Raw genomic sequence first — 26,134 nt, forward strand, 5'->3', positions numbered from 1 at the left:
AATTATATATAAAAATGTAGAAAGTCATTTTCCCCCTCCTCCTATGGATCGGAGCTCTATTTATATGCAAATGCCCGAGGCCCCGAGCCTGTTCTGTGCTTTGCAGAATGTGGAGCTCGGGCCTGTTTCACGAACCTGGGATTAATGAAGTCCTGGTCTCCGAGGGAGGCCTGTTAGAGGCGGTTTTAGAAGACACACGCCTGCAGGTGAGTTTTCTAACCGGCGTCTCTCCCCTCGGCCTGCGGCCACCATGCGTCAGGTTTAGCTGTCACCTATCCTCCTGTGTCCCCCACCTTCCTCTACGCGTGGCTGCTCCTTCAAGAAAAACAAATGTTCAATTTAAAAAGTAAACACCAGCCCCCCATGTTCCGATGCCGCCTGGAGTCTCCTGCAAAGTGGTCCCCCCCGTCCCGCCCCCCAATGACCTTCGGCACAGAATCCTGTCTGGAGCCCTTCCCGTTTCCCCGGCTGCTGTCAGATTGCCTGGGTGTTAACTGTACCCACATCCCCCCACCCCCTCCCCCCAGAGAAGCACAGGGTGGAAATGAGCCGAGCCGAATATTTCGTTTTCAAGCCGCGTAAGAAGAAGTTGTCATGTGCTTGGGGTGATGCAGAAATTGTCTACCAGAGAGAGTTGCTATTTTTTTTAAAATATATTTTTATTGCTTTCAGGGGGGAAGGGAGAGGGAGAGAGAAACATCAGTGATGAGAGCGAATCATGGCTCGGCTGCCTCCTGCACGCCCCCCACTGGGGATCGAGCGAACAAACCAGGCCTGTGCCCTGACCGGGAATGGAACGGTGACCTCCTGGTTCCTAGGTCGATGCTCAACCGCTGAGCCAGGCCGGCCGGGCAAGAGAGAGATGCTACTTGGCGAAAGCGTGCCTGGTTTTTAAGCACCTCCGTCTGTCCTATCCCTGCCCTCACACGCTCCTGCTCGAGGGAGCCTTCAGGTGAGGAACCTCCTTCTCCCGTGGCAGCTCCCACGGGCCAGGGGGAGCCATGAGTGGCCACCCGACCCCTGATGAGCTGGGCTGAGCTGTGAGCACCCCCCCACCCACCCCCCTGCAGCTGGTGCTGACTCAGCTCGGAGGCAGTGAGAGTGAATGGCCCTTTCCGTCCTTGTCCAGGCCGAGCGGGGCTGCCTGAGGGCTCTGGGCCGGAGGAGCGCTGGGCCGGCTGGTCTGAAGGTATATTCCCCCGCAGGACGCCTCCGCCTTCTACTGCTCACTGCTCCTGCCCCAGGTCCCCACGGGGGGGGGGGGGGGGGAAGGGGGGGAGGCTGCCACATTTTGTCTTCCTTGAAGTCAGCTCTGGTCCCGGGAGCGGGAAGGTTACAGGATTCCCGTAAGAAGCGCTCATCTGCATTATCTCCCTGGAAGCCGGTTCCAGATGCCCCGCGGCCGGGCTGCGATGGAGGGCGGGCAGGCGCCAAAGTGGATTATGGCGGCTGGCTGATCTCATCTCCCCACCAGGCGCCCACAGCCAGTGGGGGGCCCCCCCACGGGGCACCGGGGCCCTGCGGCCGCGCCCAGGACGGGGACCCTCATTCTAGGCCAACTGGCTTCTCTGTCTCCCCGAATCTTGGCTGCTGTAGCCCCGCGGGGAGCTAGGCGTGAGCAGCCTGCCTCGGGGCGAACGAGGAGAAGAAGCAGATTCTCTCAGTCAGAGGTTAACATCCACGGAAGCGACGCTCACTGACTGGTTCTCTTTTTTAAAAAAAATATTTTTATTGATTTGAGAGCGAGGGAGGGAGAGAAACACCAGTGATGAGAGAGAATCATGGATCGGCTGCCTCCTGCACGCCCCCCACTGGGATGGAGCCCACAACCCGGGCCTGAGCCCCGACCGGGAATCGAACCCTGACCTCCTGGTTCCTAGGTCGACGCTCAACCACGGAGCCCCGTGGCCAGCCGGTTAGCTTTCCCCTTGGACAAAACCCGGGCAAATTACTTGACAAGCACCTCACCTCTGCACCCCCTTCGTGCTAAGGACACCCCCTCAGTTACCGGGGGAATCCTGGAAGGCTTTGCTCTACACACACACGTGGGCGGGGCCCTGGGAGACAGCGTCCGCCTGGCTGGCCCCCCACCCAGGGGTGCTATTGCTGCTGTAACAAGGACCCGGGGCCACCTTCACACAGCAACAGTGTGGCAGCTCCGACCCCAGCCGGGGCCCGGGAGCCCCCCCCCCCCCCGCCCCCTCTGCCAGATTCCCTTCCTTACAGACTCGAGGGCAATCCCGCCGCCTCGCCCCGAGGCCAGGGCCCGGCTGGGCCCCGTGTGAGTTTGTGGGGACTCCTCACGGCCGGAGTAGAAACCTATCGCGGGAGATAGGACGGTCGCCCGGCCTTTTCCAGGTGAGGAAACGGAGGCACAGAAAGGTAGTTAACGAGCCCGAGTCCCCACAGCTGGAGTGAGTCACAGCGAGGACGGAACCCCGGGCAGCCTGGGTCCAGAGCCCAGGACTCGGTCGGCGTGGGTCCCCCCAACATTAACGCCAACGACAGCACCTGCCTGCACTCACGGGCCCTCGGTGAAGACCACCCCACCGGCCGCCTGCGGTGACTCCCAGGGCCCCCATTTCCCGGAAGGGAACATCAAGGCACAGAGAGTTCCAGGGACTTATCCAAAGTCAGGCAGCTGGAAGGTGGCAAAGTAGAGCCCTCAACACAGACCAGGCGCCAGAGCCTTCACCAGCACGGAAGCCTCTCTCCTCCCCAAGGCCTCTCCCAGCATCAGGGCTCCTCCTCCGAGCCCCCCCCCCCCCCATAAAGGCCTGGAGGCTGCATTGGAGTCACATGGGTAATGGGGAACCGCCTCCCCATCGCAGAGCCTTCGGTTCACCACACCTGCCCCGGCGGTTCGGCTCAGTGGATAGAGCGCCGACCGTGGCCTGAAGGGTCTCGGGTTTGATTCTGGTCAAGGGCAGGGACCGCGGTTGCAGGTTCAACCCCCACTATGGTAGGGGTGCGAGCAGGAGGCAACCAATCGATGTGTCTCTCTCACATCGATGTCTCTCTCTCTCTGTCTCTCCCACCTCCCACTTTCTCTAAAGATCAATGGGAATAAATTGTCAGGTGAGGATTAAGTATATATATGTAATTATATGTATATATAGAATTTACTATAGAATGAAAAGATAGGCAATACTTAGGGATCCATTGCATGAAAGACCTTTATGCAATGGAAACGGAAAGATATTCATGAAAAGACCTAGATTCGTGGGGAGCCAGAACCCCTCCCTCTTCACGGACTGGGAGACTCGGGGGTGGTTGTATTGTCAATTTCCCCCCAAGCGTCTGGTGGATTAAACACCCCTCGCCCCTCCCCATCCCCATAAAATAGATGCCCACTGGCGGCTGCAGCACCTTGTGTGTGTCCCGCGTCCGCTCTGGGGGTGGGGCTGCTCCCCGGTTTTGCGCCTCACGCTCCTCACGGACACGTGCGGCCCCCTCGCTTCCTGCTGAATGTTTTTAATAAGACGTGTCATTAGAGCGTCTGCATTTGCTCGCGAGCCTTGGGATCCAGGAGAGCCGGCTGGCGGGGCGGGGACGGGGCGGCCGCCGGCGTCCAGGTCATTTCCCCGGGGACCCTCCTGTCGCGTGGCTGTCGGAGACGCGCCTGCCAGGCCACAGGGCCTGGGGGGGCGGGGGGGGGGGAACACGGTCGATTCCAGGCGGTGACTGAATGGAACGTCAATGCCCGAAGGGAGGGCACAATGAATACAGCCATCACCGGGACCCGCAGGGCGCTCAGATTCACAGCCTCCCTGCCTGGTGGGGCGCAGCCCCGCTCCGGGGACCCCCCACCCCCGGGCCAGACCCCCCAACTGGCGCCCAGGCCCGGCTGGTGCTCAGTGTAGACTTCCCCGTCTGATCAGCAGGAGGGCCCCGGGTGGGGACAGAGCCGGCTTCCCGCTCGTCCTGGCAGCGACCAGGGTGCTCCTTTCCTTTATATTTTTATGTATTTTCCATTTATTTCATTTCTAAAGACAGTCGGCAACACCGTTATGTTAGTTCAGGTGCAGGGACGGTGGAGAAAGCAGAGATGGTGCATACATGGACGGAGTGTTACCATTTGCCACGGCGAGGACGGACGGACGGACGGACGGACGGAGCAGGTGCTGGCTGAGTGAAGAAGGCAGAGAGAGGGAGACAAATACCACGTGATTTCACTTAGAGGTGGAAGCGGAAGAGCAAAATTAACCAAATACCTGAGCTTAACAACTGGGGCAGTAGCTGATGGGGTCACGTGACTCCAACCACTGACGCTAAGAGAGGGCCTGCACTGATTGGCCAGCCTGTCATGTGACCCCCTGGACGGCGGCGTTGCCATTCAGAGCCGCAGGGGTGGGTCCGTGGGAATCCGGGGAGGGGACCGCAGGCCCGGGAGGACCCCCTGTGGCCGGAGGCACTTCTGAGGGGTCAGGAGCGTGGGCGGTTAGCACCCCTTTCCGGAAGGTGCAGTAGGAACCATTTTCCATAAATCCGCCGTCAACTGTTTCCTTCGGGAGAAAATGACATGAGCTTGGACGACACACAGAAGAATGAGCGTGTGCAGGCATGTATGCGTACACGTGCACATGTATGTACACATGCACACACATGCGCACAGACACATATGTGCACGCACGCCTGTGCACACAGACACACATGCACGTACGCACGCACGTGCATAGAGGTGCACACATGTGAGCACATGGACACATACATGCACACAGACACACGTGCACACATGTGAGCACATGGACACATGCACGCACACCGGTGCACACGCGTGAGCACATGGACACATACATGCGCACAGACACACGTGCACACACACACACACACACACACACACAGGAGTTTCAGCAGAGATCTGACTAGCACACCGACACCCGGACCGGTTCCTCGGGGGTCCCGCTGCCCGAGGCCTCACTGCCCATTGCGATGCGCTTCCCGCCTCCGCCCGCTCCCGCCGCGCCGGCCTCATTAGGAACCTGGCAGGGATGTCCCCGAGCCCCCTGAGTGGATGCCGCGGCCTGAATGCTAAGCACCCCGTTTCTGACAGCCCGCCCCCCCGCCGGGTGTCCAAGGATCGCTGACAGGTATTGGCAGCCGGTAATTAGTCCGCAGAAGCGGAGGCCTGCGGGGGGATCCTCTGAGTCACCCGCTCCCTCCGCCTCTCCCAGGGCCGCTTGCAGGGAAGCGAACCCCTGTCCCCTCCTGCTCGGCCCTCGTGGAGGTCACGATGCACACTGACGTGGGGGGGACCCCGGGACCTCAACACAGGCCCAGGCCCAGGCCACGGCTCTAAGGAACGTGCCGCCAGCCCTGGCCAGTGTGGCTCAGTGGATAGAGCGCCGGCCTGCAGACCAAAGGGTCCCGGGTTCCATTCCGGTCAAGGGCGCTTTGGTTGCAGGCTCCTCCCCGGCCCGGGCCCTGGTCAGGACGGTGCAGGAGGCAACCCATGGATGTGTCTCTCTCACAGTGATGTCTCTCTCTGTCTCTCCCTCTCCCTTCCACTCTCTCTAAAAATCAATGGGGAAATATCTTCAGGTGAGGATCAAAAAAATAAAAATAAAATAATAGAACGCGCTGCCAGCAAAGCCGGACCCTGCATTCAGAACCCGGGGAACCCGGGTGCCGGAAACTGGGCTCTGTCCGTACCCGAAGGGGGCTGGCTTCGTTGCGCGTCCAGAGCAGGACAGACCTGAGAAAGAAGCAGGACACTCTCAGCCACTGGGCTGGGAGCCCGAGTGTCGGCCTGCGGGTTCGATTCCCGCCAAGGGCACAGGCCCGGGTTGTGGGCTCGACCCCCCAATATGGGGGTGCAGGACGCAGCCGATCCATGATTCTCTGTCCTCATTGATGCTTCTCTCTCTCCCTTCCTCTCTGACATCAATAAAAAAAGAATATTTTTAAAAAAGATTTCCCCGACTCAGTCCGGTTCCGACCGCGCCCCCCTCGGCACGGCCTAGAGCGCTGGCGTCGGTGCCCGCTGAGCCGCGCTAACTCCATTTGCTGCAGTAACGGTGTTTGGTGTCGACACACCCTCGTACGTCATGTGGGCGCACCCTACGGCTCCCCCCACCAGCAGCCTCGCCACCATCTGCCATTTTTTGTTGCCAAGGACGGAAACCCACTTTGCCCCACGGTCAAGTCTTTTACTTCCCAAGTTTCTACCTGATTCAACGAACTGTACAATCGAAAGAATCGTTTTCACAGCCACCGCACCAGAGCAGGGAAAAAAAAATAGAAAAAGGGAAAAGAGACGGATGCGTTTTTTTTAACCTTGACACGTTCCTGCTTCTATGTCCTCCTGCCTTCTCGCGTTGGCCCCGCGGGAGTCTTCTCGTTATTTCTGTGGCTGGAACGGCGCTTTTATTTTATACCTCATTGGGTTTCCTCATCTCGGCCAACGCCGGGCCCCGACCCAGGTGGGGGGTTGGGGCGGCTGCGTCCCCCATTCCCAGCACCTGGAGAGGAAGGTGAGTGTGTGGGTCTGAGACATGGTCGCTCTGCTCTCTGACCTGGTCCCCGAGCCCTGTCACGGGGCCAGATGGCTTCACAGGGAGTCCCTGGCCTGCGGGACAGGAGGCCCGAAACCCGGGCCTGTGTCCTGACCGGGAATCGAACCTTGGCCTCCTGGTTCATAGGTCAATGCTCAACCGCTGAGCCAAGAGCTGTCCCTTTCCAAGTCAATGAGTCCTCCCCGCACGCTTATGGGATCAGAATGACGGTCACCCCATTTCACAGAAGGAAACACTGAGGTTCGGAGATAGACCGGAACCTGCCCCAAGGTTTCACGGTGAGTCAAGGGCCACGGTGGCGCTCAAGCCTCCACCTCCCTCCATCCCCCCCCCCACACCACACCCTCCCCCCCCCCCCATTCCGTTCATTCTCCTCCGCTCTGGATACGCATGGATTTTCTTATGTATTCATGAGGGACGAGGAGGCCCAGGAGGGAGGGAAACATCACTTCAGCTGGGGGTGGGGGGTGGGGTGCTGATTGCAAAGGGCCTCTGGGCGCCCCGCAGCTGTTTCCACATAAAGGCAGCTCCAAATTGCACCGCGGCGAGCGCGTTTGAACGGCAATCATGCAAAACCCATTTCTTCTTGCCTGTCCGTGTAGACGCGGCCCGCCCCTGCACACGCGTGATTGAAGGTGGTGGGGGGGAGGGGGGGAAGGAAGCCACACTGGCTGCCAGAGGCAGGGCCAGTCCTCCTGGCCTCCAGGGAGGAGGGGGGACGCCCTCCAGGACTCCCGCCTCAGACTCCCCCTCCCTCCCCCTCCTCCCCTCCCCCTCTCCCTTCCCCTCCCCCCTTCTCCCCTTCCCCTTCCCCCCCTCTGCACATCTGAATGCAGAGCCCCACCCCCCCTCGCTGCAGAGCAAATTGCATCATCTCGTTCGCCCGTTTGCATGCGCAGAGCCTAACGAGGTCAGACAGGTAATGCAATTCCCCCCGCGCGCGGCGGGCTCAGTGAAACGGCGCTTGATCTGATTTTCATCTCATAAGGCCGCGCGCACAGCGGCTGCACGGGCAGCGGCTCCCTTTGGACGGGCGAGGAGGGCGCCTTCGGGTGGGCTGTGTAATGAAGTGGGACTCCCGTCCTTCCTCCGCCGGGACCTTACGCTCAGAGGAGGCACTGGGTCCTGCCGGCTGAGCTTGGGGAATGGCCTCCGAGCAGTTAGAGTTTATTCCTCTTCTTTAAAATAATAATATATATATATTTTTTTACTAGAGGCCCTGTGCACGAATTCATGCAGCATGGTGTCCCCCAGCCTGGCAGGCTATGGAGGCCTATGGGGGGGAGGGACCGGCCGCTGGGGGAAGGGACCCCAGGAGGTTGGCTATGGGAGCACACTGACCACCAGGGTGCAGCTCCTGCCTTGAGCGTCTCTGTCTGGTGGTCAGTTTGTGTCATAGCGACTGGTCCAGCGGTCGTTCCAGGCATTCTGTTGTAATGGTTCCTGAGGCTTTTATATCTATAGTTTAGTTTCAGAGAGGAAGGAAGAGAGTTTGAAACATGGATCGGCTGCCTCCTGCACGCCCCCCCCGGGGATCGAGCCTGCAACCCGGGCCTGTGCCCTGACCGGGAATCGAACCCTGACCTCCTGGTTCACAGGTTGACGGGCAACCCCTGAGCCACGCGTTGGGGCTGAAGCAACGGTTTTAATCCTGAGAAGACAACAGGCAACGGAGCCTGCGTCCAAAGGCCACGATGGAACAGCTGTGGCCCACACGGTCAGGGTAACGGAGCCGTGAGTCCCCCGCTGATGGCTTATGAGCGACGGCTTGCCTGCAGCTGACCGGTTGGCTGACTGACCGACCGGCCTCACCAGATGGACGCAGGTTTCTGAGGAAGAGGCCAGTCATGGCTGAGCGGGCTTCCGGCACTGGCTTCCCCGGGCCATGCGGGCACCCTGACCTGTCCCCTCGCTGACCTGTCCCCTCGCTGCAGAATGGAGGCTCCCGGGCAATGGGAGGCTGTCGGCCTGCGGGAGGGACTGCTGGCTTCATTCTCCGTCCACTCCGAGCATCTCGGTTCCACGGTCGTGTCTCAACGCGGGAAACTAACACAGCTCCAGGGAAACCTGGACACGCAGGACGTGTGGCCGTGGGATGACGCCGTGGGCGCCGGCCTGGCCGCAGCAGAGCCGGCCTCCTCCACGCACTGGGTGAGCAGGCCCCTCCCCAGGGCCGGGGCCGGCAGCCGGACACGCCTGCCTCTCTCTGCAGCTTCCCCTTCACGTTTCGGCTGGTTGCCCTGAAATGCGTTGAAAGCCCATCCATGTCCGCGCTTGGGGGAAGCTGCCTGGTGATGGCTGCTCCTCCTCCCACTCCCCTTCTGGAGTTGGGTGTGTCTCCGTCCCCCCACAATGACGCGAGGCCTCGCCGTGGACCACACGCCCGACTCCCTGGGGCTCTGCTTCCCGACTGGATTGTGCCTGGACGCCCAGGGGGGCATGTGAGCTCCACCCGCACATCTACAGTCAGGGCGGCCGGAATGGTGCATCATCCTCCAGGCCTGCTGAGCCCTGAGTCCCGGGGACAGGGGTGGGGGGTAGCGGGGGGCGGGGGCGGGGGAGCCCACTCCGGCCTCCCTCCAGCCTCATTCCTCTCCCTGCTGGTCCGGGCCTTCATCTTCGAACTCTCCCAAAACATCCAGCACTGGCCCCAGGTGCCTGGGCCACTCTTGCTCGAACCCAGAAACCTGAGCTTCTCCCCCAGGCCCCGCCCCCCGCCCCGTGCCCCCCTCTGCCAGTAGGAAATGCCAGTCGCCGCCACCAGGGGGCGCTGTTCACCCTGGAACCGTTGGCAGGCTGGCAGCCCAGGATTCCTACCTGAATGAATGGAATTGGCAGCGCGTTGCTCCAAGTGGCAACACAGCACGATTTGGGCAGTTTCCCACGGAAGGTCAATCTTTTTATTCCTTATTTTTTATTTTTGCACCAGGGAGTGTCAGGGGGAGGCAGGGACCGTGGAGAGTCTCGCTGCAAAGCTCCCTCAAGTCACCCGGATGGCGTGAACCTGAGACAGATGATGGGACACAAGGTGGGAAAGTTGTGTGTCCGTCCCTCCCAGAAACCGGCTCATCTGTAAGGGGTCAGAGGTCGGCCAGGAGGGGCCGGAAAAGGCCAGAGGAGCCCTGGCCTGTGCGCTCAGTGGTTAGGGCCTCGGCCTGCACACTGGAGGGTCGCGGGTCCAATTTCCGGTCAAGGGCAGGTACCTGGGTTGCCGGTCTGATCCCTGCCCCCTGTTGGGGCTCATGCCGGAGACAGCCAATCAATGTGTCTCTAACATCGACGTTTCTCTCTCTTTTCTCTCTCTCTCTTCTTCTCCCTGGAAATCCGCCAGCTTACCCACTCCCTTCTTCACCCACCCTCCCAAAGCCGGTCCCTTAACCCAGACTCTCCCACCGTTCGGCTTCTTGTGTATGCCTATAGGGTGCGTTTGGCTGTCTATTTCTTTCGTCCGTCTCCTAGGACGTAAGGCCCGCCAGTTAAGGACCATCATCCGTTTTGTTCACCGCGAGAACCCACATCCGGGCCGGCTCCATGGCAAGCGATGGACAGATGTCTGCGGGGTGACTACATAAAATGTCTTGTGAGGGTCCAACGAGATGATGTCTGTCTACATTAAGAAAAGCGCTGGCAAGGAGTGTTAAAACATGGTATCTTTCTGCCTCCTTTCCCTCTCCCTCCCTCCTCCCCTCCTCCCCGCCCTCCTTCCTTCTCCCTCTCCCTTTTTTCTTATTTCTCATAGAAGCTTGGCCTGAGAGCTGCACCGTGACCATAGCTGCCTCGTGAGGCCAACACATAGCCGGAGCGTCCCGCGTTCTTAGCAATAACCACCCAGACCTTCCCGAGCTACAGTTCACACGCCGCCTCCCCGGGCCGGCCGCACCGAGAGTTCGGAACCGGAGCGCCAACGCCAGGAACCCTGAGGTTGCCTCTCTGACGACGGAGCCCCGGGCACCTGGGGAGCAGATGGTCTCCTCTTCCCGGTAACCCTTCCCTCCTGTCCATCACGCTAATGGCCTCCATGTGCCCGCAGCCCGCGGGGCGTCTCGCCTGCACGTTTGAGGAGATTAGCGGCCTCTGATGTTCGCGATGAAGTTCGGAGAAGCATCTGGAAGCAATTTTAGTGAAGGAATCAACGATTTCGGGGTTAAACAACACCCGCCTTTCAAAAAAGAAATACGGGGAGCGGGCAGCCCGGGAACCGCCAACTTCACGCCTCTCTTTTTGTGGGTTTTCCTTAAAAAAGAAAGAAAGAAAATAAAAAGCTCCCTTGACCACATCCCCTCTCTCCCTGGTTTGGTCTGGTGTGCGAATGTGTTTGATGTTGGGAGGGACGGGGGGGGGGGGGAGATCCAACGGGACCCTGAAGTGAGGTTTGCGGAGGAGCAGTGCCCGGCCCCTGGCGTCCTGCTGCCCAGCACAGCGGGAGCAGGGAGGAGCCCGCTCCGGGCTGGGGGGCCTCTGAGCCCCGGGCCCCCAAGGGCAGCAGATGCCTTCAGAGACTGAGAAACGCATTCACGGATCCCAGCCTCCGCTCCCGTTTTCCTTCTCATTTTCAATTGTTACATTTTTCCATCTGGTGCGTTTGGTTTCCCCTCTTCTTTAAAAAAAAAATCTTTTTATTGATTTCAGAGAGGAAGGGAGAGGGAGAGAGAGAGAAACATCAATGATGCAAGAGCATCATGGGTCCGCTGCCTCCCACACGGCCTCCTGGCCCATAGGTCGGCGCTCAATCACTGAGCCTCGCCAGCCTCGCCGGACACGCTTCTCAGCTCCCACCCTGGCCTGGCTGGTGTCCCCGGCGGCCTTCTCCCCACCTCGGGCACGAGGAGTCCCTGATGGTCCTGGGGAGGCCAGTGACGCGGGCGAGTCACCCCAGCTCTTAGCTTGTTCCGGGGGGGGGGGGGGGCGGGCAGCGGCGGCCACAGGAGCAGCCACACAGCAGCCCGTGCTCCTCGCAGGGCAGGCACAGCCCCTTCTCGCTGCTATCTGTCAGCCTGGGAGTCACTGGAGAGTAAATATTTCTCATTTAAATATTTCCAGCCCCGGCGAGAAATACAACAGATCGATTATTTCCGCCTGAGAGGGTGGGAGCGGCCTCGTCCTCCCTCCCTCCTGTCGGCTAACAGGAGCAGCAAGGCCCGCACCGTGCCCCCCACTCCCTGCTCTGTGGGCCCATCACTTGCTCCCACCCCCAAATGAAATAATGCCTTTCCCTTTGGCACGGAGTAGGGCCCTCTCTGCTGAGAAGGCAGAAGCAGGACCTGGGCCAGGTCTCCACGGCGTAGGTGATAAAATAAAAAAATAAAATAAAAAGAGGGGGAACTTGGCCCGCCGGCGTGGCTCAGTGGTTGAGCGTCCACCTAGGAACCGGGAGGCCAGGGTTTGATTCCCGGTCGGGGCACAGGCCCGGGTTGTGGGCTCATCCCCAGTGGGGGGCGTGCAGGAGGCAGCCGGTCCATGGTTCTCTCTCATCATGGATGTCTCTCTCCCTCTCCCTTCCTCTCTGAAACCAGTAAACATACATTAAACACACACACACACACACACACACATACACGGAGCGGCATTCCAACAATGAGCAGGACAAACAGTGACAACGGGACCTTCCTTTCACCTCCGCGCCCCATGGGTTTCAGAGAGGCGCGCGCCCATCCGTGTGCATGTGCGTGTGTACATATGTGTGCAGGTGCGTGTGCATGCGTGTGTATTGTGTGCATGCGTGTGCTGCATGTGTGTGTGTGTGGTCCCGCTTTGCACGGCTCTGTGTGTTGCGTTGACCCAACCAGGAGGTCTTTCTGCACCAGCTGCGAGGGACTTTGGAATTCCACGTGTCCCTGGCTCGCAGGCAAGAAAACAAACAAACAAACCCCCAAAACAAATAACCCCCCACAGGGGGCGACCTGAAGTTCAGGCCGCAGCGACCACCGGCGGGCGCGAGGGGAGGGTCCCGCTCCGTCCCGGGCACCTGCGCAGAAGCCTCCGGGACGCGGAGATCAGAGGCTGCAAATAGGGGGGCGGCCCGGGATGGGGGGGCTGCCTGCGGCCTCCCCTCCGCGCCTGCCCTCCCTCGCGCCGGCCGCCCCAGCCCGGAGGGCGCCTCACCCCTTCGCGGCCGGCTGGGGGGCGCCCTTTCTCCGCCGCCGCCGCCGCCGCGGGTCCGGGGCGGGCGGGGGCGAGGCCTGGGCCGGGGGCGGGGCCTGCGCGCTGCGGGGCGGGGCGGGGCGGGGCCTGGGCGGGGGCGGGGCCTGCCGGGGGCGGGGCGTTCGCAGCTGCGGCAGCCGCCGGAGAAAAGTTGTCCGGCCAGAGCGCGCGCTGCCGCGGGAGTCGGAGTCGGAGCCGCCGCGGCGAGCACCCGGCAGGGCGGGGCGCCGCCTCCCGAGCCGCACCGCGCGGCCGACGCGCTGCCGGGGGTCGCCCCGGGACATGGAACGGCCGGCGGGGACGGCGGGCGGGCGCTGCGCCCCGGGCGGGCGGCCGGCGGCCTGAACTGCGGACTCAGGATGCGCTCCGACGGCGCGGCCCCCGGGCCGGTGGCGCCGCTGTGCGGGGCGCTGAGCCTGGTGCTGGGCGCGCTGCTGGGCAAAGGTATGACGCGGGGCGGCGCGGTGCCCGGAGCCCGGGGGGCGGGGGGCGGGGGAGCCGGGAGGCGCTATGTCGGGGGGGCCTTGGCGAGGGCGCTGGTGCCGCCGGGAGGGCCTGTGGCGGGCGCGGGGCGGCCCCGTCCCCAGCTGCGCGCCGCGGCTGTGGGTTTGGAGTAGATTCGCGAGCTTCCCGGGGGCGAGGGGGCGTGGCGGAGGGACACTGCGTGGGTCCGCACCCCGGCCCCGGGAGCACCGAAGCCATGGCGGTCCCGCCGCGGAGCTGGCGGCTCAGACGCGGGCGGGACCGGCTGCTGTGCCGGCCTCGGTGCCAGCGCTCCCGCCCCAGCCCAGTCGGAGGGACCGGCGATCCAGGCGGGCCGAGCGGGCCCTGCGCCCCTCCCCAGCCCCGGCCGCGCGCGGGGCCCTCGGCGTGGCGGGACGGGGACCCCTGGGCACCGAGTTGGGCAGTGCCCGAGGGTGGGGGCGCGCGGAGGACCCAGACCGGCTGCCCCGCCGCGGTCCCGGGCCCCCGCCCTCAGTCTCCTCGCCTCTGCAATGGGAATGCCGAGCGCGCGCGGGCGGAGGGGACCCGGTCAGCGAAGGCGCGGCGCCCGGGGAACCCACAGAGGCCGCCGTTGCTGTTGTTCCGTCAGGTATTATTATTTGCGTGCGGCCCGGGCGGCCCTGGGGCCGAGGTGGCGATGCGGGGGCCCTGAGGCCGGAGCAGCGGGCGCGGGGTCCCGGGCGGGTCCTCGCAGGGGCCGGGAGGGCGCCCCCTGCCGCCGCCGCCCGCGCGAGCCCTGGTCTCGGGGGGCCCCTCCGGTGACCCCGGCGAATGTCCTGCGCCCCCGCTGGCCGCCGGGCTGGGGAGACACCGGGGGGGGGGGGGACAAGTTGCCCGGTGCCGAGCCAGGAGCGTGTGCTTCCCCAAGTCATTGCGCGCCGCCCCCGGGGCCCCAGACGCCCCTCCTCGAGGCCGCAGCGGCTCGGACACGCCGACCGGACGACCCTGCGCGGGCAGCGGGGCCCCTCTCCCCGGAGCGGCCGGCGAGCGGGCGTGGGCGACTCGGAGGCGCAAACCTCTCCGGGATCTGGGCCTCCGTCCTGCTGCCAGCTCTGCGTCCCCTCATTTCTGGGACTCGGTTTCCCCACATGGAAAGGGGCCGCCTCCTCCCCGAAATGTCCTTTCCCGGGGGCGTCCCAGCGGTTGTGGGGGCGGTAACGGGGCTGATGGGCCGGAAGCCGGCGGTGGAAGCAGGTGGAGCCATTGTACCTGGAGCCGGAGGCGGGCGCCGCAGGGTTTCTCCCCGCCACGCGGGGGCGCTGCCGCCAGGTGCGCACTCTGACGCTCCAGGTGTTTGTTAAAGGGACTGCGGGCGCTTTATAATGAAAGTTCACCCCCGCCCCCCCCCCCCCCCCCAAAACACACACACCCTGCTTTTCCATCTGGAGGGTTTTATCTGTGCCTTAGAGTAGCGGCTGTTACAAACGCCCTGGTCGCAGGGGCCCAGGGGAGCGGTTTGGTGGGGAAGTGACGCTGTGGGGTTTTGTTGGGGGGGGGTGCTCTTTCCCCAGCAAGGGTTGGGGTGACAGAAACCACGGGGACGGGAGGCCTCACCCTGGCCCCAGAGCCGCCCCTCCCTCCCTCCCGCTGGCTCAGGGCAGCCTCGATTTGGTGGGGTTTCCTCGCCTTGCGTTTGATGCACAATTCCCACCACGTGGTGTGGGGACCCACAAGTCTGTGACTTTTCCTCTACAAACTGTTCCTCCTGCTGCTTGTCATGACCCAAGGCCGTGGCCACCCCACTCGGACGCTCTCTGACCCTTGTTTAAATGTGTGCCGTTCTGCCCTGCCACGTGGCTCAGTGGCTGAGCGTCCACCTAGGAACCAGGAGGTCACGGTTGGACTCCCGGTCAGGGCACAGGCCGGGGTTGCGGGCTCGATCCCCAGTGGGGGGCGTGCAGGAGGCAGCCGGTCCGTGATTCTCTCTCATCGTGGATGTTTCTCTCTCTCCCTCTCCCTTCCTCTCTGAAATCAACAAAAGTAGTTAAAAAAAAGTCGGGATTTTGTGTGACTTCCCTTAAGAGCGAGGGTGCTCTGCCAACCTTGGGCGCACTTTTCCCGATGGTGCCATCACCCCAAAGCTGAGCCGATGGGTCGCCTGGATGGGTGTGTCTTCAGGTCCCCTCGTCTCCCCTCCCCTGCTCCCCTCCCTCGGGCATCTGCGCTGTCACCTCCTGCTCTTCATGGTTCCTCTCACGACTCCACTCCTGTGAGCGAGGTCCCCGGGTGGTGGGTCCGGCCGAGCAGACCGAGCTCAGAACCCGCAGCCACAGTCGTGTTCGCGCCTCGTGAGCGCCGCCCGCCTCCGACCCAGCCTTTGGAGGCGTTAGGCGTTTCATATTCCGTGGTCCTGCGAAGCGAGGTTAATCAGCACGCGGCTCCCGTATATTAATTGGGGTGAAGGGAGCGTTGCTGAATTAATGGGATGAATGGGGAGCGTGATGGGCGGCATGTTTTGTAGGGCGGTCGGCTTTGTTCGAGCGTCAGGCACATTCAGGGAGAATGTGCCTGTAGCCAGCGCAGCCCTTGAGGACAGAGTTCCGAGTCTGGACAGATGGAAACACCTGCCATTAAAGTAGAGGACATTTCTCTTATCAAAACAGATATTTCTATTGACTTCAGAGAGGAAGGGAGAGGAAGGGAGAGAGAGGAACATCCATGATGAGAGAGAATCATGGACCGGCTGCCTCCTGCACGCGCCCCACTGGGGATGGAGCCCACAACCCAGGCCTGTGCCCTGACCGGGAATCGAACCGTGACCTCCTGGTTCATAGGTCAACGCTCACCCACGGAGCCACGCCGGCCCGGCTCGGTACAGGTCATTTCTATCCTGCCCGAGTTCCCTCTGTGCCCCTGCATTGCCACCTCCTCCTCCCCCCCTCAGGCCCTGGCCACCACTCATGTGCTCTGTCCTCACGGTATTGCCTGTTTTCACAAATCCCCATAAAAATGCCCTGTGCGCACCCAGCTTCGGATCTGTCCTTCACTTCGCACAGGGCACTTCCTGTTCACCCAGAGAGCCCCCGCGGGCCTTTTCGGACACGGACGCCCGCTGCCCGGGATTCCACCGCGTGGGTGCGCCACCCTCGTGTGTCCATTTCCCGTCGAAGGGCACTGGATGCAGACTTCCGCTTCGTGGTGACTGTGAAGAAGAGTCACTCTGTGCCAGAGCCGGTGTGGCTCAGTGGGTAGAGCGTTTTACTTTGGTTCTGCTGGTGAGACGACCCCTTTGTCGTTGTGTAATGTCCCCTCTTTGTTCTTGAGACGACGCCTTTTCCTGCCCTCGGCTTCTTCGGGCATGAACGTAGCCACCGCGGCTTTCGTCTGGTTAGTGTTTGCATGGCAGCAGCTCTTCTGTCTTTTTTGCTTTGAAACCATCTGCGTCTTTACCTTTAATGTGGGCGGTTGCTAGGCAGCGCATAGTCAGGTTTTGCCTGTTGACCCAGCTGGTCATCTCTGTCTTTTAACCCCTGTGTTTGGGCCGCTTATATTTAATGTAAGTATGGCCACGTTTACATTCAAATCTACCGTCTCGCACGTCGCTTTCTTGATGCTCCACCTCTACTCCTCTTTTCCTGCCTGCAATATGCTTTTTATTAGTCTGTTTATCTCCACGTTGGGTCGTTGTATCTCTTTAAGTTTTAGCCACGGTCTTAAGGTTGACAAAATGCATCTTTGCTGAATCAACGCCTGCGTCTCCAGGCAGGTTCTCCTGCTTCACCGGCTGTGTGAGAGCGGAATCCCCCGACATTTTTCTTCCTTGACGTGTAATTTGTTTCCAGGGCGTGCGCCTCTCCCCTCGGCACGGCTGAGAAAGGTTCCAGGAGAGATTGGTTGTCTCTGCGTTGAGGGAGGATACGAAGTGTTGAATTGGCTGCACTTGCTTCTGGGCAGGCGCCTCCCGTATCCGTGCAGCTGTTCTCTTGTCAGGACCTCATTCTCCCTCGTACCTGTGTCCTGAGCCGAGGGAAGGCGCTGATAACACCTCTGGGACGTAGACGGCACTGCCTTGAAAGCGAGAACAGGCAAGGCTCAGGGGTTGAGCGTCGACCTAGGAACCAGGAGGTCACGGTTCGATTCCCGGTCAGGGCACAGGTCCAGGTTGGGGGCTCCGTCCCCCAGTGTGGGGCGCGCGGGAGGCAGGATTCTGTCTCTAGTCTCGTGGATTTAGATTCCAGGAAGGACGATGCCGTGACTTTGGGTGAACTTTTGAAATTCTTGGGAAACCCTCCCCCCAAAAAGTGCGAATCCCCAAGCCGCCGGCACCAGGGTTTTCGTGAGGGCGGCCTGGAGGTGCGGATGGAGGCGAGGATGAGGACTCTGCTCGTTTATTTATTTTTTAAAAATGTATCTTTATCGTTGATTTTTTAAATTTTTAAAAATATATTTTTACTGATTTCAGAGAGGAAGGGAGAGGGAGAGAGAGAAACATCCATGATGAGAGACAATCATCGATCGGCTGCCTCCCCCCAAGTGAGCCCGAAACCCGGGCATGTGCCCTTGACTGGAATCAAACCCGGGACCCTTCAGTCCCAGGTCCAGTGCTCTAGCCGCTGAGCCAGACTGGCCGGGGCTGTCTCCGTCCTCACGTGGCCTTCTTCTCTGCGTGTCTGTCCCTTCTGTCCTGGACGGACTCCCGCCCTCGATGTAGGGCCCTGTCTAAACCAGGGCGAGCTCACCGCCCGACCTTTCACTCCTTCCAGCCGAAAGGACGCCTTTCCCAAATGCTGCCGCGCGTAGATCCCCCGGGGGCATGTCTTCCGGGCGCCTTTCCGCCCGGTGCGCGCGGCACGACTTGGCACAGGAGCGGTTCAATCAGTCACGGCTCTCACGATGTGTTAATGACCAGAGCCAGGGAGACGGAGGGGCCATCCGCCCGGCAGTCTCACAGACACCACATCGCTGTTTTAAAAATAACCGGCAATAAGGAAAAAGGGGGAACAGATCTGACAACGTCAGGGGATGAGAAAAGCCAGCCACGCGGGCCTGCGGCTTTACCACGAAGCCAAACGAGAGCCCGCGAGCATCTCCCGAGGCCTCCCCTCAGGGCCTTCCCGCTGGGACGCAGCTTGGACCTGAGTCCACGGCTCAGCGTGTCGTCCCCTGGGTGCCCCGACACCCCGGGGTCCGCAGGCCCCCCCGCCCCCTCCCCCGAGGTTAACCCGCCCCCAACAGCTCTGCGGTGGACGCTGCCCATCCTCTCGCTCGGCCGGCCCCTCCGGCCCCTCCATGATCACGTTTGCTTCCCGCCGCGTCTCCCCGCGGCCCCCGTGGACCCGGACGCTGTGGGAAGGGGGGGTCTCGCACCGCCCCCCACGGCATCTGGGGGTCAGTGACCGCGCTTGGGGGCCGTAAAGGCGGCTCTTCTTCTCAAGATAAACGCAGGAGCTTGGAAGCACCCCCTCCCGCCCCCCAGCACCCCCACACACAGCGGACGGCTAGCCCCGCTTTTCCCATGGAGTTCCCGCGTACTGGTGGTTTTTAAGCCAAAACAGAACCAAACAAACAAAAATAACCAAACCAACGTTCACCAGCAGCGGCGGTGGCACCTGGCCGCTGGTTTTGTCTCCATTGGAAATGACGAGTTTGTGTTGCCCTCCCCCCCCCCCCAGGTTTAAAAAGAAATGACGCCTTAGCCAGTGTGGCTCAGTGGGTAGGGCATCGGCCTGTGGACCGAAGGGTCTCAGGTTCGATTCCGGTCAAGGGCACATACCTCAGTTACAGGCTCCTCCCTGGCCCGGGCCCTGGTCAGGGCACGTGCAGGAGGCAACCCATCGATGTATTTCTCTCATATCCATGTTTCTCTCTCTCTCTCCCTCTCCATTCCTCTCTGAAATCAACAAAAACATATATGTTTTTTTTAAAAATCAGAGACCAGAGTCTCACTGTATGCAGGGAAGACCTTCTGGGTTAGGCCCGTCTCGTAGCAACGGAGTGAATAATTACTGAAATAATGGGAAGACTGTGTGTGGGGGATGAGGACATTATCTGAAAGGAGTCATCAGGTATGGCTTGATCCAGGCGTTGCCTGTGACATCATCATTTCTTTCTCTCTTCAGTTCTTCACCTATTCGTACAGTGTGGGTGCCCTTTTCAGGGTTTGTGCGGTGGCTCCTGGCAGTTCTGGGTTCGCATCCTTGAGGGGAGTCAATGCTTCTCTCCCCCAAACCCAATGAGCCCAGCAAAGACCAGACCATGCCCCACTGGCCCCGTTTCTGCTTCTGTCCCATTTCTGAACCAGTCGACCTGGTTTGCAAAAGACGATGTGCTCTCGTTATCCTGGTGAGTGGCCATGGAGGAGTGTGGGGTGCAGAGGAAAATGGGGGTGCTCCTACCCCGCAAAAAAGGGTGAGTGATTGGAGCCAGGAAAAGAAACCCAAACAAGCAATACTCCTACATCTCCAAATTCAGGTGCGCGAGCAACCCGGGGTTTGGGGGGTGGGGTGGGGGGGAAAGGGGAGCCAGAGAGGCTGTGCAAATTGCATCTCTCTCCTCCCCAGCAATCCCCCGAGCTCGCGCGTGTGAGCGGCAGGCGCAGGAAGACACGCTTTCCTAATTGAGTTTGTGTCATACCTGCCTGAACCGAGGATGAGCAAACATCATCGATCACTCGCCTGTCAGCCAGCCCTCCCTTCGCTCTCAGAGGCAAAATGAGACAGATGCCGGTTGCAGAGAGGAAGGCGGGTCCGGGGGGAGCACGTCCCACCCAGTTGGGTTGCGACCTCGGCAAGAACAGGGCTCGGACTCGCTCACTCCCGGGTCCCACGGAGCCTCCGTTTGGGCATCTGTGCGATGGGCCTGGGAAAACCTGCCTCTCAGTTATCCGGAAGGTTCCAGCGGGTTAATAGCATATTTTTGGCTCTTCTCGCCCCACCCCCACCCCCCAACCCCTCACCCCTGCCGCCCAGTTGCCCACAATCCAGAGAGCATCATTGAAGTTCCCACGCGTTCCCTGTGGTTGGAGTTAGGAGAAGAACCCGCCCTGGAAGAGGGGACGTGTTGGTCCCAGAAGAAGAGAGAGGGATCTGAATCCGTGTCCATGGCAACAGGGTGTGGAGGGACGGGGTGGAGATGGGGTAGCAGGAGCATAAACGGGAAACACGGGGCACACGGGGAGAGAAGGCTACGAGGGAGCAGCAGCTACACCAGGGAGCTTGTTTTTCTTGTTGTTTTTTTAAATGTTTTTATTGATTTTGCTGGTTGTGCTGGTTCAATCCCCGGTCAGGGCCCAGGCCTGGGTTGTGACTCAATCCCCAGTGCGGGGCGTGCAGGACTCAGCCGACCCATGGTTCTCTCTCATCATGGATGTTCCTATCTCTCCCTTCCTTTCTCTAAAAATTAATGCAGAAAATATCCTCGGGTGAGGATTAACCACAACAACACACCCCATAAACTTCTGGTGATAAGTAAGAAGAGGCACAAGGTACCTGTTTTTTTTAATTTTTGTTGGTAATGCGCAATGTCGTTCCTCCCGGGCTGCGGGCCGAGGGTTGGTCACGTCTAACACGGGAAGTGCCGGCGACATCCGTTTCCCGCGGTTTCCAGGGGACGCGGGGCAGGGCATTTGGACTCCTTTGCCTTTTTTACGATTGTTACCGAGAAGGAGCCGCGGCAGTGCCGGCGTGGGGAGGACGCTGGGAAGAGGCCCCGGAGGAATTTATCTCCACACACAAGTCAATTCAGCGCCTCAGGCTTCGGCTCTTCCTCGGGAAGCGTTGGGGCACGGACCGCGTCTATGTCACTCACCACGGTGTCCTCACACGCCAAGCGCCAGCCCGGGCCGGGTGGTGCAGCGGTTAGAGTGTCCGCCTGCAGACCATAGGGTCCTGGGTTCGATTCCGGGTCAAGGGCATGTACCTGTCTTGCAGGTTCGCTCCCCGGCCCCTCTCAAGGGAGGTAACGGATCCATGTGTCACTCTCACATTGATGTGTCTCATTCTCTCCCTCCCTCCCTCCCTCACTTCTACTCTCTCTAAAAATCAATGGAGCCTGGCTGATATGGCTCAGGGGTTGAGCATCGACCTAGGAACCAGGAGGTCACGGTTTGATTCCCGGTCGGGGCACATGCCTGGGGTGCGGGCTCCATCCCCAGTGGGGACCGTGCAGGGGGCAGCCGGTCCATGACTCTCTCTCATCGTGGATGTTTCTCTCTCCCTCTCCCTTCCTCTCTGAAATCAATGAAAATATTAACAAAAATCAATGGAAAAAAATATCCTTGTTGAGGATTAACAACAACAACAAAACAAACGCAAACCCCAGCTCCCGCCCCCCCCCCCCCCCCGGCACCTCTGGCTCCTCCACGCACCCCCCGCCCCTGCACACAGCGCCTCCCCCCGCGCCACTGCCTGTGTCGGCTCAGACCCCACCGAGATCTGGACTGAATGAGTGGCCGGCCAGCGTGGCGGGCCTCTGAAATACCCCCATCTCCGCCGATTCGCACGCCCCGTTTCCTCCGGGCTCTGCCGTCTCAGGGTCCCGAAGGAACCCCGGAAAACGAACAGAAGCGAAACCGCGGGCCGCGAACTTCCGTCCAGGCTCCGGCCCGTGCCTGACTCGGTGGCCGGTCTGTTTCTCGGCAGCCGGGCCTCTGTCTGTCTCTCTGGTCCCGGGCACCTGGCATCGGCGCCGGGGCCTGGAAGCTTGGAGACACTCTCGAGAGCTGGCTCTGGTTGGGAAGATACCGAGCGTCTGCCGTTCTTTCCTGTTTTATTGTATAACCCGCGGCCGGTCACGCCTGTCTCCGCGCCGTCGGCGCCGGGAGAGGAGAGGGTGCTGCTCAGGGAGAAGGGAGCGCGTGCGGAGCGGCTCGGGGCGCAGGGGGCGGGGGAGAAGGTGGGTCTGCCCGGAGGACAGCGAGGAGACCGTTGGTTTTGAACAGTGGAAACTCCGACCCAGAACTTCAGTGTCTGAGACAGATCGGGAGGTTTGCACACACGTTTTGTAAAAATATATATATATATCAAGCCTCCAGAGTGTTTATGTACATTTTTTACCCGAGGGTATTTTCCCACTGATGTTTAGAGAGAGCGGGAGGGAGAGGGAGAGACAGAGAGAAACATCCACGTGAGAGAGACACGTCAATGGGTTGCCTCCTGCACGAGCCCCGACCAGGGCCCGGGCCGGGGAGGAGCCTGCAACCCAGGGACGTGCCCTTGACCGGAATCGAACCCGGGACCCTTCCGTCCGCAGGCCGACGCTCTCCCCACTGAACCACACCGGCCAGGGCTGAATGTTGTGTTTTTTTCCCTTCTAAACCAGCTTCAGAAACCACCTGAAAAGCCAGCACCGCGCCTCGCGATCAGGACGGAAGCGGGCAGCATGCTCTCCGCCTGCCCTCGCTCCGGGGGTATTTTTGGCTCCGACAATAAGTGGCTGGAGCCGCTGATCTCTCCGAGGAGGGAGATAAAAGGCCTTTGATCTCGGACTGAGTCTTGTTTGCTTTCGGTGCCAAGAGCCATTAAATAGACTCCAAGTTCAAGAGTCTCCCAGGGACCCTGGGCACTGCCGGGTTCCCAGCCTTTCTTCCCGGCCGTGAGTGATGGGCTTAATCAACTGCCCAGACAACTCGCCGGGCAAGAGGCTCTCCAGCCGCAGACGGGGCATCTCTCTCTCTCTCTCTCTCTCTCTCTCTCCCCCTCTCTCTCTCTCCCCCCTTTGTGGGAACTCCAAGATCCTCTTAGGGGAGGAAGATATACTAAGATAAACGAATCCCCGTGGGCGTGGCCACTTCTCGCCCTCCTCCCACCGCGTCCGCAGGGGGAAGCTGCCCACGCGCCCGCCTGCGCGGTGGGACCGCCTGGGGCTCCGGACGCATCCACGGCCGTGGGCAGCCCCTCTGCTCCATCTTCCTGAAGGCTCCCAGTCTGACCGGTCACTTCCTCTCTCCGTCCCCGGGGCTGGGCTCTCCCGGGTCTGAGGACGCCGGCAGGAACGGGCCTGGGCCCTGGCCGGTGGCTCAGTGGTTGGGGCATCGGCTCTTGCGCCGAGACCTCGGGGTGGATTCCCAGTCCAGGCCCCGTACCTGGGCTGCAGGTTTGATCCCTGGCCCCCATCGGTGCCCGTGCAGGAGGCAGCCAATCGATGTGCCTCTCTCACATCCATGTTTCTCTCTCTCTTTCTCCCCTCCCTCCCTTGCACTCGCTCTAAAAAAAATAAAATAAAAATGAGTGGAGCCCGGCCGGTGTGGCTCAGTGGTTGAGCATTGACCTATGAGCCAGGAGGTCACGGTTCGATTCCCCGTCAGGGCACAGGCTCCATCCCCAGTGGGGGGCATGCAGGAGGCAGCCGATCCGTGATTCTCTCTCGTCATTGATGTTTCTCTCTCTCTCTCCCTCTCCCTTCCTCTCTTGAAATCGAAACACAACAGCCCAACATCATGACAGGTGGGCCATGCTGGCCTCTGAGGAAGGGGGACACCCTCTGGGTCCCTCGCCGGCCTGGTCCCGGAGGGGATGACGGTGTGGGGGCTCCTGGCTCCACGAGAGCCGGCGTGGGTGCGGATCCTGCTGCTCTATGTCACCCAGCGAGCCTGGCTGGTCCCTCAGCTTGTCCGGGCTCCCCTGGGGGCGGGGAGGCGTGAAATGATGCCACAGACACGCAGGACACAGGGGGGACGAGCCGGGGTTGTGGGGGCTCTCCCATGAGGGACACGGAACGGAGGGGTGATCCGGAAAGTCCCGCGGGCGGGAGAACTCGGCGGCGGGCAAACCTGACGGACTTGATCCAGGCCTGGCGGTGCCTCTGTCACTATGGCAACGTGTTTCAAGCGTTTACCCTTAAAACAACAAAAGTAGACAGGAGCCCGCGACACGGCCGCCCCCTCCTCCCTGCTGAATCGCTTTCCGCTGCGGACGCCGGTGGGATCCCGGCCGGGCACCCTCCACGCCCGCGCCCGTGGGGGCTTCACGCGTGGCAGCGTGTCCCTAGACGCACACGCAGACGAGGAGAAAATGTCTGTTTCGTCAATCCTCCCCTGAGGATATTTTTCTCCTGATTTTTAGAGAGAGTGGAAGGAAGGGGAAGACGCAGAGAGAGAAACATCGATGTGAGAGAGACACATGGATTGCTCGCCTCCCGCGCGTGCCCCCACCAGGGCAGGGATGGAGCCTGCAACCGAGGGCCGTGCCCTTGACCGGAATCGAACCCGGCACCTTCACTCCGCGGGCCGATGCTCTATCCATGGGTTCAAACCGGCGGCAGCCCAGGCCGGTCACCCCGGCCTCTGAGTGACCCCGCTTTCAACATCTGCCCAACCCTGAGCCCGTCACCAACGCCCATGACATACGGGGCTCCCATTGGCTGGTCCTGGGGCGCGTGACCTTCTCTAGAGGGGGGGGAGAGCGGTCAGGAACCCAACACTGAGGGGCTGAGAGTGGGGAGGAAAAGGGGGTGCGGGCCGTGGGAAGGACGGCGGGGATTTCTGGGTGAGCGGGTCCCGCCGGGGGCGCCGGGAGGGAGCCTGCCCCCGTGACAGCGGATGTGAGACCAGCCCGCGGGCCTCGCCATCCCGACATCGCCAGACGCGCTCGCAGCACTCACTCCGGGAGCAGCCAGGACCGGAGGGCCATCTGGAGACTCGGCTCCGGCTGCCCCTGGCTGTCGATAGGCGGGGAGGAGCTGTCTAAAGCCACATTAATCCCGGAGGCAGGAGCCCATGACACATCTGGGTCACGGGAGGCCGTGGAAATACGTGGCCTCGTCTCCACGTCACCCGGTAGAAACGTGTCCCACAAAAGCAACTGTGAATGTCATGATGGGCGTGAGCAGGGGGCCCTTGGAAGCCCGGCTATTTCCTTTTTTCCTGTTTCAAATTCTGAGGGCGGGAGCCGGCCGCCGTGGCTCAGGGGTTGGGCATCAACCTATGAGCCAGGAGGTCAGGGTTCGATTCCCGGTCGGGGCACAGGCCTGGGTTTCAGGTTCGAATCCCAGTGGGGAGCGTGCAGGAGGCAGCCTGTCCATGATTCCCTCTCATCATGGATGTTTCTCTCTCTGAAATCAATAAAAACATACTTTAAAAAAAGAAAAATTGTTTCTGGTCTACTGGGAGAAAATTATATCTCATTGTTAAAAAACAAACAAACACAGAAAAGAGCCTTAGCCGGTGTGGCTCAGTGGATAGAGCGTCGGCCTGCGGACTGAAGGGTCCCGGGTCCAATTCCGGTCCAGGGCCCAGGCCCGGGTTGCGAGCTCGATCCGCAGTGTGGGGCGTGTAGGAGGCAGCCGATCCATGATTCTCTCTCATCGTGGATGTTTCTCTCTCCCTCTCCCCCTCTCCCTTCCTCTCTGAAATCAATAAAAATATATATTAAAAAAAAAAAAAAGAAATCAGGGTGTTGTGACCAAGAGAAGGAGGGTTGACAGCCAGGCAGCCCAAACCTACCAGCCCCACTTTCTCCATCCGCAACCTTCCCGGGCAGCGACGTGATGGTCCGACGTGCGGCTCCCAGGGCCCCGAGTGCGGGCCCCGTGGGCGTTGCCAAGCCAGACGAACGTGGCAGCCGCGTCTAGAAAACAAAACAAAACCCACAGCCATTGTCAGCGTGAAGATCGAAGATATGGCGGCTCTCAAGGGCATCGGAGAAGAAATACACGACCTTTGGTCGTCTCCCCAATCGTCTAATAACCAGACTCAGCCCCGTCCCGGGAAGTTATTTCAGACACACGTCTGTGGGGTGTGTGTTTTTGTTCCCGGAGCGGCTTTATCAAAGCGCATTTTTCTTGGGCGAATTGTCCTTGTCATAAAATCAATTCATTTGATTTCACTCCCCGGGCTGCGCCGAAATGCAAGCCAAGCGCGATTCGGCCGGCAACGCCCCCCTCTCCCCTCCGTAGAGCTGTGCGTGCAGCTCGGTCATTGTGCACTTTGGTGGGTGTGGGAGTGTGACTTTGAGGATCTGTTGTCCTCACATATTTAGGGCGTGTACCCTCTGCTGTCTGCGATTTTGCCGATTGTCATCTGTTGTTTATTTTTATAT

General features: G+C 60.9%; 1 protein-coding gene across 1 annotated transcript in view; it reads left to right on the top strand.

The window, feature by feature from the left end:
- Nucleotides 1-13,015: 13,015 nt before the first annotated feature.
- TMEM132C (transmembrane protein 132C) overlaps nt 13,016-26,134 on the top strand; it is a gene marked incomplete at its 5' end in the record, with an annotated part of 72,270 nt that continues 59,151 nt past the window's right edge. Inside the window, one exon of the mRNA XM_081113543.1 lies at nt 13,016-13,100. Within this exon, the coding sequence (XP_080969669.1) occupies nt 13,016-13,100 (85 nt within the window). The remainder of the gene's footprint in view (nt 13,101-26,134) is intronic.

This window comes from Myotis nattereri, assembly GCF_964212035.1.
Source record: "Myotis nattereri genome assembly, chromosome: 19".
Classification (NCBI taxonomy): Eukaryota; Metazoa; Chordata; class Mammalia; order Chiroptera; family Vespertilionidae; genus Myotis; species Myotis nattereri.